The 17,039-nt window shown below is 43.5% G+C and overlaps 1 protein-coding gene across 3 annotated transcripts in view; it reads right to left on the bottom strand.

The window, feature by feature from the left end:
• Nup153 (nucleoporin 153) overlaps positions 1 to 16,294 on the bottom strand; it is a 63,715-nt gene extending 47,421 nt beyond the window's left edge. Inside the window, exons 1-4 of one of the 3 annotated variants that reach the window (XM_059263032.1) lie at positions 16,105 to 16,294; positions 11,693 to 11,764; positions 9,827 to 9,865; positions 3,861 to 3,917 (exon numbers count right to left, since the gene is read on the bottom strand). In XM_059263032.1, the coding sequence (XP_059119015.1) occupies positions 3,861 to 3,917 (57 nt within the window). In that variant the 5' untranslated portion in view covers positions 9,827 to 9,865; positions 11,693 to 11,764; positions 16,105 to 16,294. Of the gene's footprint in view, positions 1 to 2,002; positions 2,259 to 3,860; positions 3,918 to 9,826; positions 9,866 to 11,692; positions 11,765 to 16,104 lie in introns of those variants that run through there. The other 2 variants (XM_059263031.1, XM_059263030.1) reach the window with 2 other exon arrangements.
• Between the last annotated feature and the right edge of the window lie 745 nt (positions 16,295 to 17,039).

The raw sequence follows: 17,039 nt of genomic DNA, 5'->3' as shown, positions 1-17,039 counted from the left end.
ACTATATCCAGGATGACTCAGCAGCTGCTGCAAAACATCCAGTTGACAAGCTCTGCTGGTAGATGACAATGAAGTTCACCAAGTTCCAGGTAAGACTAGTTACTTTAAGACAGAAACAAAAACTGAGATGTATTCTTTTCTGTAACTCTGAATGTAACTTTTTGGTCATTTCTGTCACTATTAAATCTGCTAATCAATAAACAGTTATCTTTAATCCCAATTCAGCGTTAAGATATATTTCCATTTTAAATTAATAGCTGGGGCTACACACAGAAACTCTGTTTCAGGGGGAAAAAAAATTAAATAGCTGAGGCAAGAAGCTAGTATTTTAGGTGACTTAACTACTAAGCTCTAAAACGGTATACAGCCTGAAATCTGGACCAGTTCTAAAATAACTTGCGTTTTAGTTGTTAGGCATCTTCTCTCCCAGATTAGATTTTTACCTGAGTACATTTTAAAATAACTGTCACTTAAGACTGTATCAGCTCCTTTCTAAACTCTGTCAAAGTCATCCATTTCTCTGCTCAAAATTTTTCCATTTTCCTTTAACAAGCATTTGAAGGTGATTCGTTATTCTTAGGAGAAAAGCATGCCTGTCTTAACTTCTACTGTACAATATTAGGTTAAGTAAAATGGCCAGGCTTGTGACCTGATTTGAATCTTAAAATCTGCTTGAAAATACTGCTCCTCAGCATTCTGTACATATCTAGGGAAAACGGTAATAGTGCCAACCCTCCCAACCAATGGCAAATAATTACTGATTACATAACCACAGCATTTACTATTCAAAACTTTTCCTCATATCTTACTTTTTAAACTGTCGAAAGTGATACAATTTAACATTACCAAACAAAACGCTAAGTATTCCATTTCAGCACTATCCAGAATAAAACAAAGTCTACATTTAACAGTATGAAACAAGTTATTAGGACTTCTTCAATAAACTTAAAACGTACACTTCCTACTTCAGTTCACCAAGGTACTTTAAGTGGTATTGTTACAATGAGTTTTTATCATCTTAATTCTCACAAGCAATTTTTAAACAATTAAATTTTTCTCAGAACCAAACATCTCATTTACAACAGGAATCAACTTTTTAAAATTATAAACATCCACGAAGGCATACGGTGGCTTAAACTACGTAAGACCACCCACACTCCCGGTGTGCCCAAAGTATCTCAAACTTCTAGAAAACGCCCAGTATTAAAAATATTTGGTGTATTAGATCAGAGCTGGAGAACTGTGTAGAGAATGGTTGATTCTGGCCTTCAAAATACAGAGCGGGGAGGAGAGAAGAGAGGAAGGAAGAATCACGCAGCAGAGACCAGACGTAAGAGTGGAGAGGGACTTTCAAAATGCCTCAGTGCCACAGTTAACTATAACTCGGTTAAGAGGGAAAGAGAACGGGAAGCTAAGACAGTGTGTTCAGATCTGGAAAGGCCAGCCAGGGAGATGAGAGGACCGGACAACAGTAATGTCTTCTTAATGCAGCCAAGACTGAATTATTCCAGGATCCGGGGAACAGCGCCCCCTCCCCAAGTCCCTCTGGGCCGCAGCGGAACCTACCCTCCCCACTCACCCTGAACCCGGGAACACCAGAAAGAAAAATAAATAAATACATAATAAATAAATAAAGCCTGCTAACGATGGGCCTGTTAGCACATCTCTTTCCCTTGTTCCCTCGCGAGGTCGTGAGTAATCCTACCCAAACCTCAAAACCCGCCAAAAAAAGAAACCCGAGTATCCGAAGCCTGGATTTTCTTTTCCCGCCCTGTGCCCGCAGGGGAAAGCCCCAGGGCGGGAGGGCTGGGAGAGGCCGCCCGCACCCCACGTGTGCGCCGCCAGGCCCGGCCCGGCCCGGCTCTGCCCACTTCCCGTCGCCACCCCGGCCCTGCCTCAGGCCCTCCGGTCCCCTCCACGTGGGGAGCCGGGGCCTCGCACCGCCCCCCCCCACTGCGGCCGCCCGGGGCCGCCCAGCCTCCGCGGCGTGCGGGTCCCGTACCTGGTGCTGGGGTCGTCCCTGCTGGTAAGGCTTCACCGGCCCCTGGTGGCAACGACGCGTCCGGATCTTGCCGCCGCCGCCGCCCCCTCCGATACCTCCGGCTCCGGAGGCCATGGTGGAGCCTGGCCGGCCTCCCGCTCCCGCTCCCGGGCGGGAGAGGCAGAGGCGGCGGCCTGAGGGCCTCCCCCGCCCGGCCCTAGGCGACGCACAGACACAGCGAGAACCGCGAGGGAGCGAGCGGGAACTGAGAGTGCGCGCACGCCGGCGGCGAGGAAGGCGGTGGCGGCGGCGGCTGAGGGCCCCGAGCTGGCTGCGGGCCGCCGGCCGCGTGCGGACCCCCGCGTCTGTGTTTGTCACCGTCTCTATGGAGATCTCCCGCCGAGGCCGGCGCGAGCTGCTCCGGGCGCCGCTGAGGCCTAGCTCGACCGCCGGCTGCTGGAGGCTCCTCTTCAGCCGCCCTGGCCGTCGCTGCCGCAGTCCAGGCCGCTGGCGCCGCCCGCCTACCCCTCCCCTGTGCGCGCTGCGCCCGCCCCGACGCCGCCGCCGCCGCCGTCGTCGTCCCTGCAGTCGTCGCCGCTGCCGCCGCCGCCGCCGCCGCCGCTCTTGCGCCTATTACCGCTGTTGAGGCCGCCGCCGCCGCGGTCGCGAGCCAGAACACCGTCAGTTCTCGGCGCCCGACGCGTTTGCATCATCACGCTGCGACGATGCGGGGGATGGGCAAAGGAAGGAAGGGTTGGTCGAGCCCGCGCTCTGGGCCGCGGGGGCCTCTGGGAAATATAGTTTTTGGGTTTTTTTTTGTTTTTTTTTTCGCGCAAGAACACGGATTCTCGGAAAGGCAGGCTGTCGCGGAAGGACACCCGCGGAGCGCCGCAGAGGCACAAAGCCCGGGTCATTTGGCGGCAGTTGGCTGTTGGCTGCTTGTTTAGATTCAGAATAGCACTCGATATATAGTAATCTCCTCCCATTCATCAATTATAAGCGGAATGGAAGTAAACAGTGAAGTCGAAGAATGATACTGTATCAAAATGGGGGGGGGGGGGAAGCTGCGTTTAAATTAACAGTGACCGGGATCCCTAGGCCTAAATAACAAGTAAAAAAGGCATTCGGCTTCTGCTTAAGGTGCTGTAATCCCAGCACTTGCGAGGCAGAGGAGAATGGTTAGTTAGAGGTTAGCCTCGGCTTCATTGTGAGATTGTGTCCCAACAAACCAAAAAATAGATACAATTATGTTACTGTTTCATTAAACATGTAAAGGCTTTGTTGTCAGCACAGGCTGCTGGCATTCTGGCTTGCTTCACTACTTACGTACTTGACCTTGGATAACTCCTCTATTAAATAGGAGCTTTAAAATCCACCTTATAAAGGTTGTGGGGAGCTAGTGTGGTCATCTGTGTAGAATACTCAGTAGATTTCCTGGTATACAAGAAACACAGTAAATGATTGCAATTATAACCTATGCAATCAACACACATTAAGTACTGGTGACTAATACATTCCTAGGAAATATATATTTGTTTCAGCTAGTATTAGGGAGGTGAATAAACAATGTACCTTCAAAGACTGAATCCAGTGTTAATCCAGCAGGCATTAGACAAAAGGTCTGTGTGATCATGTGATCCAGCCTATTCATTTAATGGACTATATAGAGACCAAGAGAAGTAAGGGGCACCATTAAGAATATCGAGTAGGGGACTCAAAACCAGGACTATAACCCAGTTTTCCATAAGAACTGAAATAAGTAACTAAATGATAAGAATCAATTGTGAAGAATCACAGACTTAATATTGCATTTTGAGATCATTGTTCTAAGTTTATAACAACTATAAAATCAAATAGATTATTTAAATCTGTCACTTACTAGCTGTGTGGCCTTGGGGAGGTTACTGATCCTCTTTCTAAGCTTCACTTTCCTCATCTGCAAATAGAATGAATATTTACCTCAATTGGGACATGGTTCTGCTTACAATAGCTGTTCAGATAGAAAGCACTGAGTACCAACCAGAAGTCAGCTACCAAAAGTGGCCTCCACACCCCCCAATTGTGCAATTCAAATCACTACTAAAATCAAATTAGTGAAACAAAAGTTACAGTACCTTCGCACTCATAATGTCTTTCGGCACATAAAAGACCTGTGCTGTAACCAGTTGGTACAGGCTTTGTCTGTCCTTAGCCACCGAGACAAGTACCAAAGATAATCAAAAGAATTCACTTCTCCTGGCAGGCGGTGGTGGTTCACACCTTAATCCCAGCACTCAGGAGGCAGAGGCAGGCCAATTTTTGTGAGTTCGAGGCTAGCCTGGTATACAGAGGGAGTTCCAGAACAGGATCCAAAGCTACACAAAGAAACCCTGTCTTGAAAAACAAAAACAAAACAAACAAACAAAAAAAAAGAAAAGAAGAAAAAGAAAAGACTTCACTACTCCTTCCCTGTCCTGATCCACCTACACACTCCAGGTTTGTGCTCTCTCCAGGGCTACATATAAGAACTAACTGTTGGCCACAGTGTCTTTTGCAACCCGACAGAATCAAAGTTTCCAGCACAGGATGTCACCTGTTTCTTGAAAGGGACAATCTTAGCCAAGTTGTGAAGAAGTAACATCAGACAAATCCGTGCACTCAGGAGGAAGTACATGAGTAGGAAGATTGTAGTCTGCACAGCAAGACCCTATCTCTCCCACTCTCAAAAATATCAGGAGAGAATAAAGAAATAAAGGACAGGTTCTGTCAAAGAACTTGACCAAACTCAGACAAGATTTCAAAATAGAAGGTTGGTAGAATTTGAGGAGACATGAAAAAGGCCACATCCCTCTTAGGCTTGATCTCAGTTATTTAATTAATTTCCCAAGTATTTATGTAGAGAGGAAAAAAATTAAGGGAACAATACCACAATACTCTCACATTTGTGTGATTAGCTCATTTGCAGGCTGAATCAGGAAAACAATGACTCCAAAGAAGTTCACATTATACCTGTACTGTTTTGTTTTTGTTTTTTTGTTTTTTTTTTTTTTTTTTTTTTGGTTTTTCGAGACAGGGTTTCTCTGTGTAGCTTTGCGCCTTTCCTGGGACTCACTTGGTAGCCCAGGCTGGCCTCGAACTCACAGAGATCCGCCTGGCTCTGCCTCCCGAGTGCTGGGATTAAAGGCGTGCGCCACCACCGCCCGGCCTGTACTGGTTTTTAAAGCCAGAACAAACAATATGTCTGGAGCTATCTCAATTCATGAAAAGCCAGTTACTGCCAGGGTCTCTCTCTACCCACAGATAGGAAGCTAACATTTTTTTCTATTTTCCCATTTAACTTGGTAACTGTTTGTCAATCACAAATCAGCAAATATACTGCTGACCTTTTTCTGATTGATGAAGAATAGCAATTACAAGTGAAATACAGTTTTTTGTTTTTGGGTTTTTTTGTTTTTTTTTTTTTTTTGGTTTTTCGAGACAGGGTTTCTCTGTGTAGTTTTGCACCTTCCCTGGAACTCACTTTGTAGACCAGGCTGGCCTCAAACTCACAGGCATCCGCCTGCCTCTGCCTCCCGAGTGCTGTGAAATACAGTTTTGTCTAAGTCCAAGCTGGATTGAAAATTAGTCTTCGTTTATTTTTCAAAGGTAAAAAACCCCAGCCAATAGAATATTCAGAGATGGCAAATACAAGAAATTATAAAGTTTTATGTGTTTATTTTACCCTCGACACAATAAAATAAGGTCTGCACCCTCTCAAAAAACAAAAAAAGTCTGAACTACAATGTCTATTCATACTAATTGTGGCCGTCAGATTATTGTTAGATCGATCACCATGATGTTATACACACGGCATCATGTGATAATTCCTACCACGGATTTCATTAAATAGAAAGATAAAAAGAGTCCCAATCTGGTGGTATACAGCTATAAATCCAGCACGTAGGAGGTACCAGAAGAAGAAATAAGACTTTATCACTGGCCTGGGCTACACAGTGAGGCCTTGTCTCAAAAAGTAAACAAGCAAAAAATCAAAATAAAGAGCAGAAAAGAAGAGAAAAATATGTGGCTGGTTTATCCTTCTGTATGCACAAAGGCTCAAAGTGGTACAATGGGACCCAGATTCTAGGAAGTTATTAGGTACTTTGGGGTGTGTGGAGTGGGGTGAGGTGTGTTTTCTGTGTTGTATATTAGAGTAAAAAAGGCAATGGTGATGGGAAGTAGTTAAAGATGTACATCATTATACTCTCATTAACTGGGCTGGAGAGATGGCTCAGGGGTTAAGAGCACCAGCTGCTCTTCCAGAGGACCCAGGTTCAATTCCCAGCACCCACATGACAGCTCAGAACTGTCTGTGGCCCCAGTTCCAAGGGATCTGACCCTTCACACAGACATATGTGGAGGCAAAACACCAATGCATGTAAAATAAAATAAATTGAAAGCATAGAAATAAAAGAGAATAAAGAGATTCTATAAAAAAAAATACTCTCATTAACTTACTAAGTTCTCCGCCTATAGGGAATAAAGGAATACTTAAGACTGAATGAATTAACTAGACTATAGTCAAGTTTTAATTAATTATACCTATCTCATGATTACAATATGTCATGAAATTGTTCCTCTTCCCAACTCCATATATCAGTGTTTTCTAGGCTGCAGTATATCATGAATTGAATAAACATTCAATGTGATGCATTTTTTTGGCAATGAATTAAAATAAAAATACCTTTTATATTCTAAGAGGCTGGAACTTTTGCTGGACCTCACAGCCAGAGTTAATAATGCACCTTGGGGTCACTTAAGACTTAAAACTGCTGCTCTACTGTGTACTCAAACTGTTTAGCCTGCCTCTGCAAGAACAATGTAACAACCAACCTAACTTGCCTTGGATTTCCCTCATAATCAACTTTTACAACCTAAGCTAATGCATAGCTCTAGACTTAAATCACGTCCCTGACCCAGAACAATGCATATGTATCATTTGCTGAGGGCTGTAATACGCAGGCTGAAAGTTATCTTCTAAAACCAATGTCCACTTACGGGTATTGGCTGATAAGCAGAGATGTTTGTAACACTGTTTGTTATCTGGCTCAGGTGGGGTCAGGCAGAGATAGTGGCTTAATCCCTTGTAAAAACTCTGTTAACGATTTCTGTTAAGTATACCATTCCTTCTCCACGCAATGCTTTCTGTGCAGTTCAATGAGTACAGAGCAGAAGGCCTTTGTTAGGAGGGAAGACACAAGGAACAGGCAGTAGAGAATTCAAACCTGAACTTGCTCTTAGGGGGAGTATTTTTATTTCTTCATGTGACACTGATGCATGATTGGTGACTTGGAGTCTATCGCTAAGGTGTTTAATCTATGCATATTTTAAATCATAATGGAAATTCAGTTTTAGTAGATGAAACAGTGACTAAATTTACAATACCAGTTTCATGCTAATGTTTAGCACAGGTACTGAATCAGCAGCTGAGATGAAGTCATTTTAAAACTATTTATTGAGACTGAAATAACAACTCAGTGGTTAAGAGCAATTCCTACTCTTGCAGAGGACCCAGGTTTGACTCCCAGCACCCACATGGCAGTTTACAACTATTTCTAACTACAGTTCCAGGGGATCCAATACCCACTTCTGACCTTTGTGGTCACTTTGTGATACATGTGATGTACATGTGTATAGGCAGACAAAACACTCATAAAATAAAATGAATTAATCGAATTAAAAAAAGAGTAGCTTAAAAAAGAAAACTATCTATTGAGAACCTATCAGTTTTTAGTCTTAGCATTTGGTATGCCCGTTCATAAAGCTGTAAAACAACCTCTATCCACAGAGTATATTGAAACCTACCACATGACAATTCTCTAAAAGTTTAATGTGACATGCTCTACCAATCACTAGCACTTAACGCTAATCACCTATAAACGCTACCCCATGTTATGGATTCCATCCCAACAGAGCAGTCTACTGGCTCAGTTCGATTTTACTGTTTATAAAATATTAATCACCAGCTATATTAGAACACTGGACTCGTCGTTAACATTGGGAGTATAAATCTGTATCATCTCCAGTTTCAGTCTGTCAACACTAAGGTGCCAAGCTTCTTTATTTTGCATGGAGGGCACCTAGGTTAAACCTAGCCTGTTAGGCAAGCACTGTACCACCAGGCTACACCCCAGGCCTCTGCAACCCTGTTTAAAATTTTGACTTGTATGTGTGTATAATGCAGGGAGCGGGGTAGAAGGTACAAGCACACCATAGTGCACATGTGGAGGTCAGAGAACAACTTTCTGAAGTCACCTCTCTCCTCCACCTTTCCCTAGGTTCTGGGATGAAACTTGAGTCATCAGACTTGCTCAACAAGTACCTTTAGCTCCCAGCCTAGTCACTGTGTGTTTTGTGGTTGTTTTGTCTTACCTGTTTACAAACAAATTTTATTATTTGTTGGGGGGGGGTTAGGGGGTGGGGCAGGGACTGTGACCAGAAGAGGACATCCGATCTCCTGAAGTTACAGTTATAGGCAGTTGTGAGTTTCCCAAAGTAGGTGCTGGGAACTGAACTGGGGTCCTTTGCAAGAGCATCAAGCGCTCTTAACCACAGAGCCAAGCAATCCCTTATTTTACTTTTTGAGACATTTGAATTTCCCACATGTGTCATGGCACGCATGTGCCCATGTACATACATACACTGTCACACACACATAAATAAATATAATTTCTACAATATATCCACAGTTTATGGTTCTTGGGCTCTTCAACAGGGAAAGCCTAAGAAATTGTGGAACACAAACAAAAAAAAAAAAAAAGGAAGGAAGAAAGAAAGAAAAAAGAAAAAATCTTACTAAAGGGCTCATATTCATCTCCCCTTATTTAGACCAAGTATGTTTATAACTGGACTTTCTTTTAGACTGCCAGCTCCTGAATAATGACATGAAGACTTATTAAGTACGAAAGCTTGGCCTAAGCTTAGGCTTGTTCCCAACCAGCTCTTAAAACTTAAATTAGGGGCTGGAGAGATGGCTCAGAGGTTAAGAGCACTGCTTGCTCTTCCAAAGGTCCTGAGTTCAATTCCCAGCAACCACATGGAGGCTCACAACCATCTGTAATGAGATCTGGCGCCCTCTTCTGGCCTGCAGGGATACATGCAGGCAGAATACTGTATACATAATAAATAAATAAATCTTTTAAAAAAAACTCAAAACTTAAATTAACCCATTTATATTAATCTACGTTCTGCCATGTGGTTCATTACCTCTCCTCCATATTGTACATCCAACTTCCTCATGTCTCACTGGTGAACCCACACACACACACAAGATTCTTTTCCAGAGTTCCTATTTCTGCCCAGAAGTCCCACATATCCTCTCCCACCTGGATATTGGCCATTCAGTTCTTTATTAAGCCAATCGGAAGATGCCTTAGGCAGGCGAGGTAAAATAGAAACATCTTCACACAGTGGATTGAAATATCCCACAACATTTCCCCCTTTTTGTCTAAATAAAAAAAAAATGAAAGGTTTTAACTCTTAACACAGTAAAGCTATATACAATAAGAACAGTGAGAATTATATTCACAATGTGCAGTCCATTTGTATTTGGCAACTTTGGAGAAAGTACTTTATTATCTATAAAAAGTCCAAAGTTTTATACCTAAACTATTTTCTATCATAACTTGCATTACCAACCTAGAAATATCTTGATAGACCTAAAACATTTTCTTAGATAAACAACTTAAGCTTTTATGTCTCTCGACATTATAAACTTTACATCTCTTCTGTAAGTTTCTTTTTTGAATTTGATAACAAGGAAAACTGTAAAACTATAACTATCTATTCTTCAACCCCATCAGAGACCTGAGAAGGATAAAATATTACCTGAGTAAACAGGAAGTGCAGAGCAAGTAACTTCCAAAACTGTAAAAATGAGAGAGACAGCTGGATGCCTGGATAGTCACCCAAGGTTACAGCATATCTGACTACCTCCTTGTCTGGCTGTGCCAGATTCTTTTTCCAAGTTCCTATCTCTGGCCAGAAGTCCCACCTATCCTCTCCTGCCTAGCTATTGGCAATTCAGCTCTTTATTCAACCAATCAGAAGGTGCCTTAGGCAGGTGAGGTAAAACAGAGACATCTTAATGCAGTGTGATCAAATATCCTGCAACACGCGTTTGCTTAGGAGAACACTTAGTAAAATACCAACATAATGAGATGTCAAACGTTTCCAAAAACAGTAGGCTTAGGACTTTTGGCTGCTCATTAACCTCCAGTAACTCAGGAAGACTGGGTGAACTGGAGGCCAGTAGTACATATATGTTATTTTTCCTCTTTACTTTCTGTTTGCTAAGTTTCCCCTTTGTACAGAGTAAGCAGAACTTATTTTTTCTTTCAAGACAGGGTTTCTGAACATTTATTAGTTATATTTTCTTTCTCCAAAAGAAAATACACAGTGGGCTGAGATGAAGTTTGGAGTTAGGCCCTTCTTTCTTATCATGGGAGGCACACTGACAATAACAATTGTCCACACATAATGGCCAATTAAGAGGATTTTAAGTCAACACCTATAACTCATGTATGTCCTTGGAGCTTCACCATGGCTCCCTTTCTCTGGGTCCATCTTAAGATCAGCAGGGGATCATGAGCTACCAAAACTATGGTTCTGGTTCTTCAAAACCAAAGATCAGACCACAGAAAGAACTTTCCAATGGTCTCCAAAGCAAAGTGAGGGGAAGCTGTGTCATTCGACACTCAGTGTTTAGCAGGCAGGATCAGTATTCCCAGGCAGACAAGGCAACTACAACCCCTGAGAAAAATCTAGGTAAACACCCCGCATCAAACACACACCAAAGCAAAGGTCCCACCACACAGGCACAGGAAACGAAAAGGAAAAACCCCCAAGCAGACGAGAGGCGCTGCCACACAAAAGACCCTTTCTAGACACCAGCCATACTTTAAATGCTTTAAAACATAAACAGCTAGGTCTTGTTTTCACGTACTCGGCTATAACTGTTGCCTCCTCGGTGAATTAGCAGTGGCTTCTAAGGGTTCCCCAGGAGAAGCACAGAGAAATGCCAAGAGCAATAGCTGACTTTAGCTTCATGCTTGCTAATGCCTGCGTACGATTGCTGTTCTCGTCCCCACCCCAGAGTTCAGGCTCAGCAGCACTATTTGTACAAAGAAGTCGTGGTCTGCACCCAAGACAAAGGCTGCAGCTTTGTAGAAAGGCACCAGGAGGTCACCAGGGCAGGGCCCCACTCTTCTCTTCCTGCCTTGAGGGGTGGGTATGCGTCTCCCTCAGTTCCTCAGCGGGTGGGTCTGCCTACAAAACTCTGCTTCCTCAGAAGGCAGCCCTGTGCCTTCTCTGAAGGTTTGGTTCGGGCTTCCCTACTTCATTCTCTCCATCACTAATTTTAGCAGAAGGGCTTTTGAAGAAGTATTTAAAAACGAAACAGAGAGAAGGAAACTTTCTGTGCTGGCTTCAAGCTAAAATAATAACGACAGAAACTCCGTTCAGTGCTGCATTCTGACCCAGATCCACACCAGAGAGGCGGGCTCATCTGGTTAAGTGTCTGGCATTGGCTGACATCTTCCTCTGTGTGCAAGCAATACAGAAACATTTAGGGAGTGACGGAGGAAGAAAACAGAGAAGGCTGAGGCGAGAAAGCTGAGTTCTGACAGAGTCCCCACAAGCCACTCTGAAAACACCACTCAAAACTGTGCCAGGCCCACGGCCACCCTGACTCACCACTGGTTGTTTGCTCCGCCATAAGTCAGTCCTGCCAGCCCAGGCTGGCTGCTTGGTGATCCGGTTCAAAAGCTGCAGAGCCAACAAATGAAAGAGGAGTGAACTGTTGCGGGAATGGTGTCCCACAAGGCTAGGTGTCACTTACTAGCTTCATAAATAATGAAGGGTTGGTAAATAATCCATCGCCAAGAAAGGACCCTCCTGTCACTTCATATTTCCTAGCATTTTACATCCATGGTGCCAGACATAAACTGGGTAAGTTGAGGATTTAATTTTGTTTCCATTTACTTATTTAATTACTTTGTGCGTGTGTGTGTGTGTGTGTGTGTGTGTGTGTGTGTGTGTGTGTGTGTACACATGAGAACGCATACATGTAGAAGCCAGAGGACAACTTGCCAAACTCAGGTCTTCCTTCTACCATTGTAGGTCCTGGGGATTGAACTCAGGTGGTCAGCCTTGGCAGCAAGCTCCTCTACCCTTTGAACCATCTCCCTGGCCCTTACCTGTCTATTGAATGGGAGAATCTATATTTATACAAAGTGTTATATTTGTTTATTTCCCTCCATAAATTTTATTTGTTTATTTACTTCCTTTATTTTGTTATTTTCCTGAGACAAAGTCTCACAGGGCTGGCCTAAAACTCACTGTGTAGCCCAGGCTAGTTTCAAACCTAACAGCAATGCTACTGCCTCAGCTCACTGAGTGCTGAGATTACAAATGTGAGCTACCATGGCCAGCTTTGTAAGCTTTATATGAAGCATTTTCCCTGTGCATTTGGAAAGATACTTCAAACTAAAATTTGTAAAAATTATCTTTTAGTGTTAAAACATTTTAATATTTTAATCCCTCATACATATATGCCTATGCACATGTGCATACACACACACACACACACACACACACACACACACACTCACATGGTGCTGGAGCTCCAATGCAGGGCATTGTACATACAAAACAAATGCTATAGTACTCAGCTACCCCTTCATTGCTACCCTTCTCTTAAACACAATTGTCCCCAGACTGTATACTAACTGCTACGTTAGCGGCAAACAGTAAATCACCCCCCTTTTTGGTAATCCGATCAACAATGCTTCCCCTGAGTGAATATACCACCGTGAGAACTGTATACTACACATAGAACTATATGTACATACTTTGAAAACATAGTTTAGGGCTGGGGAAATAGTCTATTAGTAGCGTGCTCACCTAGCATGCACCAGACCTCACGTTTAACTCCTCGGTGACATGTACACACAAGGCTAGTGCAAAATAGACTGTCGAAACAGTATTCCACAAATATTAACTATGTCTCAGTCATGTATTCTACATGTCGAAACACAATGACAACTTAGGTATTTCTGTTGATGTACTTTATTTTAACTTTGATTAAATACTTATGCATATAAATTCCTTGTGGAAATATGTGGCTTTATGGCTACAATCTCTATTTTTTGTTTGTTTGTTTGTTTTTCTGTTGATGTACTTTATTTTGACTTTGATTAAATACTTATCCACATAAATTCCTTGTGGAAATATGTGGCTTTATGGCTACAATCTCTATTTTTTTGTTTGTTTGTTTGTTTTTTTTGGTTTTTCGAGACAGGGTTTCTCTGTGTAGCTTTGCGCCTTTCCTGGAACTCACTTGGTAGCCCAGGCCGGCCTCGAACTCACAGAGATTCGCCTGGCTCTGCCTCCCGAGTGCTGGGATTAAAGGCATGCGCCACCACCGCCCGGCTACAATCTCTATTTTTATAAATTTAAAAAAAGAGTTAGTACTTATTTTTCCAGGATAGTCATAGCTACATAGAAGGACCCTGTCTCTCAAACAACAACAAACAAAAACTTATTTATTTTATATGTGTGAGTGTTTTGCCTGCATTTATATCTGTGTACCATATGCATGCCTTATGCCCACAAGGCTAGAAAAGGGCATCAGATCCCCTGTAACTGGAGTCAAGGACAGTTGTGAGACACAAGGCAGGTGCTACAGCGATATCCACTTTTTTGTTGTTGTTGCTGCTTTGTTTTTTAAAAAACGTTCTAGATTTATTTTTCACTTTATGTGTATGAATGCTTTGCCGGCATGTATGTATGCATACCACATGTGTGCCACATGTGTATCCACAGAAATCAGAAAAGGGCATTGGATCTCATAAAATGGGAGTTAGAGATATTTGTAAGCTACCTGGGTACTGGAAATTGAAACAGGGTGCTCTGAAGTAGCAGCCAGTGCTTTTAACCACTGAGCCATCTCTTCAGCCCTCTATCTTGTGTTTAGAGACAGAATCTCTCACTAAATTGTGGCTCACCAATTTGACTAGACTGGCTGCCCAGTAAGTCCCAGGATCTTGTTTCTACCTCCCCAGCACTCATTACAAGCACTTACCAACATGCCTGGCGATTCTCTCTGTCTCTTTCTATCTCTCTCTGTATCTGTCTCTGTCTCTGTCTCTCTCTCTATTGGTCCTGAGGATTGAACTCAGATCTTCATGCTTATAAGGCGGGCACTTTACCAAATGAGCCACCTCCCTAGCTTCAAGAGATCTGTCTCCAGCATTTTTTTCTCATGTCCTCAGTTTCCCTTGTCCTCTGGCCTTTTTGTTGTTGTTGTTGTTGTTGTTGTTGTTGTTTTTCGAGACAGGGTTTCTCTGTGTAGCTTTGTGCCTTTCCTGGAACTCGCTTGGTAGCCCAGGCTGGCCTCAAACTCACAGAGATCCACCTGCCTCTGCCTCCCGAGTGCTGGGATTACAGGCGTGTGCCACCACCATCTGGCTCATGCTCTGGCCTCTTTTCGGGTACAGTTCCCTAAAGGTCTCATTTCTTTCTCATGTCCTCTGCCTTTTCTGCCTTTTACTCTTTCTTTCCTTCACCCATTCCTCCCCCCACATGGTCACATCCAGGTAGTGATTGCCTGAACAGGACCAAAATCCCGAGCAATCTGTCTCAATCTTTCAAAGGAAGACAACTCAGAGACCTAAAGAATGTGGACACACTTGGCTACTTTTGCTGTGTTTTTTCAATCCCACTGGCCTATAGCTGGGCAGGAAGAGGCTAGGTGGGAAAACCAGACTAAGGGGATACTGGGGTGAAGAAGGGCAGAGTCAGAGGAGTCTGGAGTCACCAGCCAGACACAGAGGGAGCAGGAGATGAATGTGCCATATTAATAAAGATGCCACATGGCAGATTGTAAATAAGGAATATGGGCTAACTTAAAATGTAAGAGCTAGTTAGAAATAAGCCTGAGAGCTGGGCAGTGGTGGCGCATGCCTTTAATCCCAGCACTCAGGAGGCAGAGGCAGGCAGATCTCTGTGAGTTCAAGGCCAGCCTGGGCTACAGAGTGAGTTCCAGGAAAGGTGCAAAGCTACACACAGAAACCCTGCCTCTAAAAACCAAAAAAAAAAAAAAAAAAAAACCAAAAAAAAAAAAAGAAAGAAAGAAAGAAAGAAAGAAGCCATAGCTATTTGCCGAGCATTTGTAATTAATATTAAGCCTCTGGGTGGTTATTTGAGAGTGGCTGTTGGGCAGAAAAACTCCACCTACATGTGTGTTTGTATGTAGTATATGTGAGTGTACATGTTTGCACGTGTGCTTGCACATGTGTATACAGTTATATTCCTCTATTGCTCCCTACCTTATTTTTTGAGACAAAGCTTTTCACAGAATATGGACTCATTGATTCAGCAAGACTGCCTGGCCAGTGAGCCCCAGGCACCATCCTGTCTCTTTCTTCCCAGAGCTAGGATGATGGGCATACACCACCACTCCTGGCTTTTTACACGGTTGCTGGGCATCCAGACTCAGAGCCCTCTCCTCAATCCTCAGCTCCCCTTTTACTTTTTTTTTTTTCTTAAGACTGGTTCTCAGTGACTTGCCCAGCCTGGCCTTGAACTTGCTGGTAGCCCATGCATAACCTGAACTTACCAATCAGTATCCTACACCTATGGGAGTATAGATACATGCCACTATGTCTGGCTCCCTGAGTCAAATATGTTATTATATTACCTGGGACCCAGCATACAAAGACAACCCATGCCAAATGTGAAAATGTGAAAATATTCCCTAGAGACAGAAACATTGTTTCATTCTTAGAGAAAATCACCTGCATATATATAAATGTCCCAGTTATTCCAGTTTTGGAAACAGTTAAAGAGAAATGAGTCTAGCAAATCATGTATGTACAGCCAGGCAGTGGTGGTGCACACCTTTAATCCCAGCACTTGGGAGGCAGAGGCAGGTGGATCTCTCAGAGTTTGAGGCCAGCCTGGTCTACAGAGTGAGGTCCAGGACAATGAGAGCAGTTACACAGAGACACTCTGTCTTGAACCTTCCCCCCACCCCACCCCCACCCCAAAAATCATGTATGTACCCAGAGTAGCTAAATTACAAAGTAAGGCTGTTTTGAGATTACTTGTGTTAATTTGCTTGAGTTTGTGTTGGTCCTTCTCTCAGTTTCGAGTCCACCAGTCTCCTGGAACTCTCTAGCTAGGTAGGGTACACCAGGCCAGCCATGTCTCTTCCCCCAAACTCTGTTTGATTCCAAAGGAGGTTGGGAATTCTATGCTGCTTCGAAACCCACACAGGAGTCCATCCAGACTGATACTGGATACACTAAATGAAAACCATTCACAAGCCATGGCTGGGAAGACTCACCCCTGGGGATGGTTGTTGATATTGACAGAGATCAGTTGTGTTTATTGACTTAGCAGCTCAGGTAGTATTATTGTGACATCAGAATACTTCACATTAACCAAAGCCAAGGGCAAAGAGAGGGAGAGGAGAGAGAGAGAGAGAGAGAGAGAGAGAGAGAGAGAGAGAGAAAGAGAAAGAGAGAGAGAGAGAGACACTGAGTGGGAGGTGGAAATGGAGATGTAGGCTAATGTCTTCCTATATTTGAGGAACTATTTGGCTTAAGCTATTGTGAATGTATCTTCCCATTCACACAGATAAAGCACCAGTGTCTCTTGCAAGTGGATTGATCAGGAATGTCATAATTGAGCTGGTTGTCTACAGAGCACTCTGCTGGCATGAATAAAGAAAAGCATTGTCCTAAGCGGAATGGTTTTTTCTCTGAAAGGTTAGTCCAGAGATGAAGGTACCAAAGAAATCACGGACCTGACAAGTGAAAAGGACTGATGAAGTTCTCTGAGGCCAACACCATGCCTCCTTATGAGCCTCTTCATCTTCCCTCTAAGCATGTGTGCTCTTTGGGCTTTGTTCCATCTGGAAATGGAGATGTTTGGTCCTGAGGTTGGGGTAAGGGATGGTGTGTGTGTGTGTGTGTGTGTGTGTGTGTGTGTGTGTGTGTGTACACCCTGTTGGTAACAGGACAAAAGAAGGTCACAC

Source organism: Peromyscus eremicus, chromosome 5, assembly GCF_949786415.1.
Source record: "Peromyscus eremicus chromosome 5, PerEre_H2_v1, whole genome shotgun sequence".
NCBI classification, from domain to species: domain Eukaryota; kingdom Metazoa; phylum Chordata; class Mammalia; order Rodentia; family Cricetidae; genus Peromyscus; species Peromyscus eremicus.
Note: the sequence above shows the minus strand (reverse complement) of the source record. Positions and strands in the feature narration are given on the sequence as shown.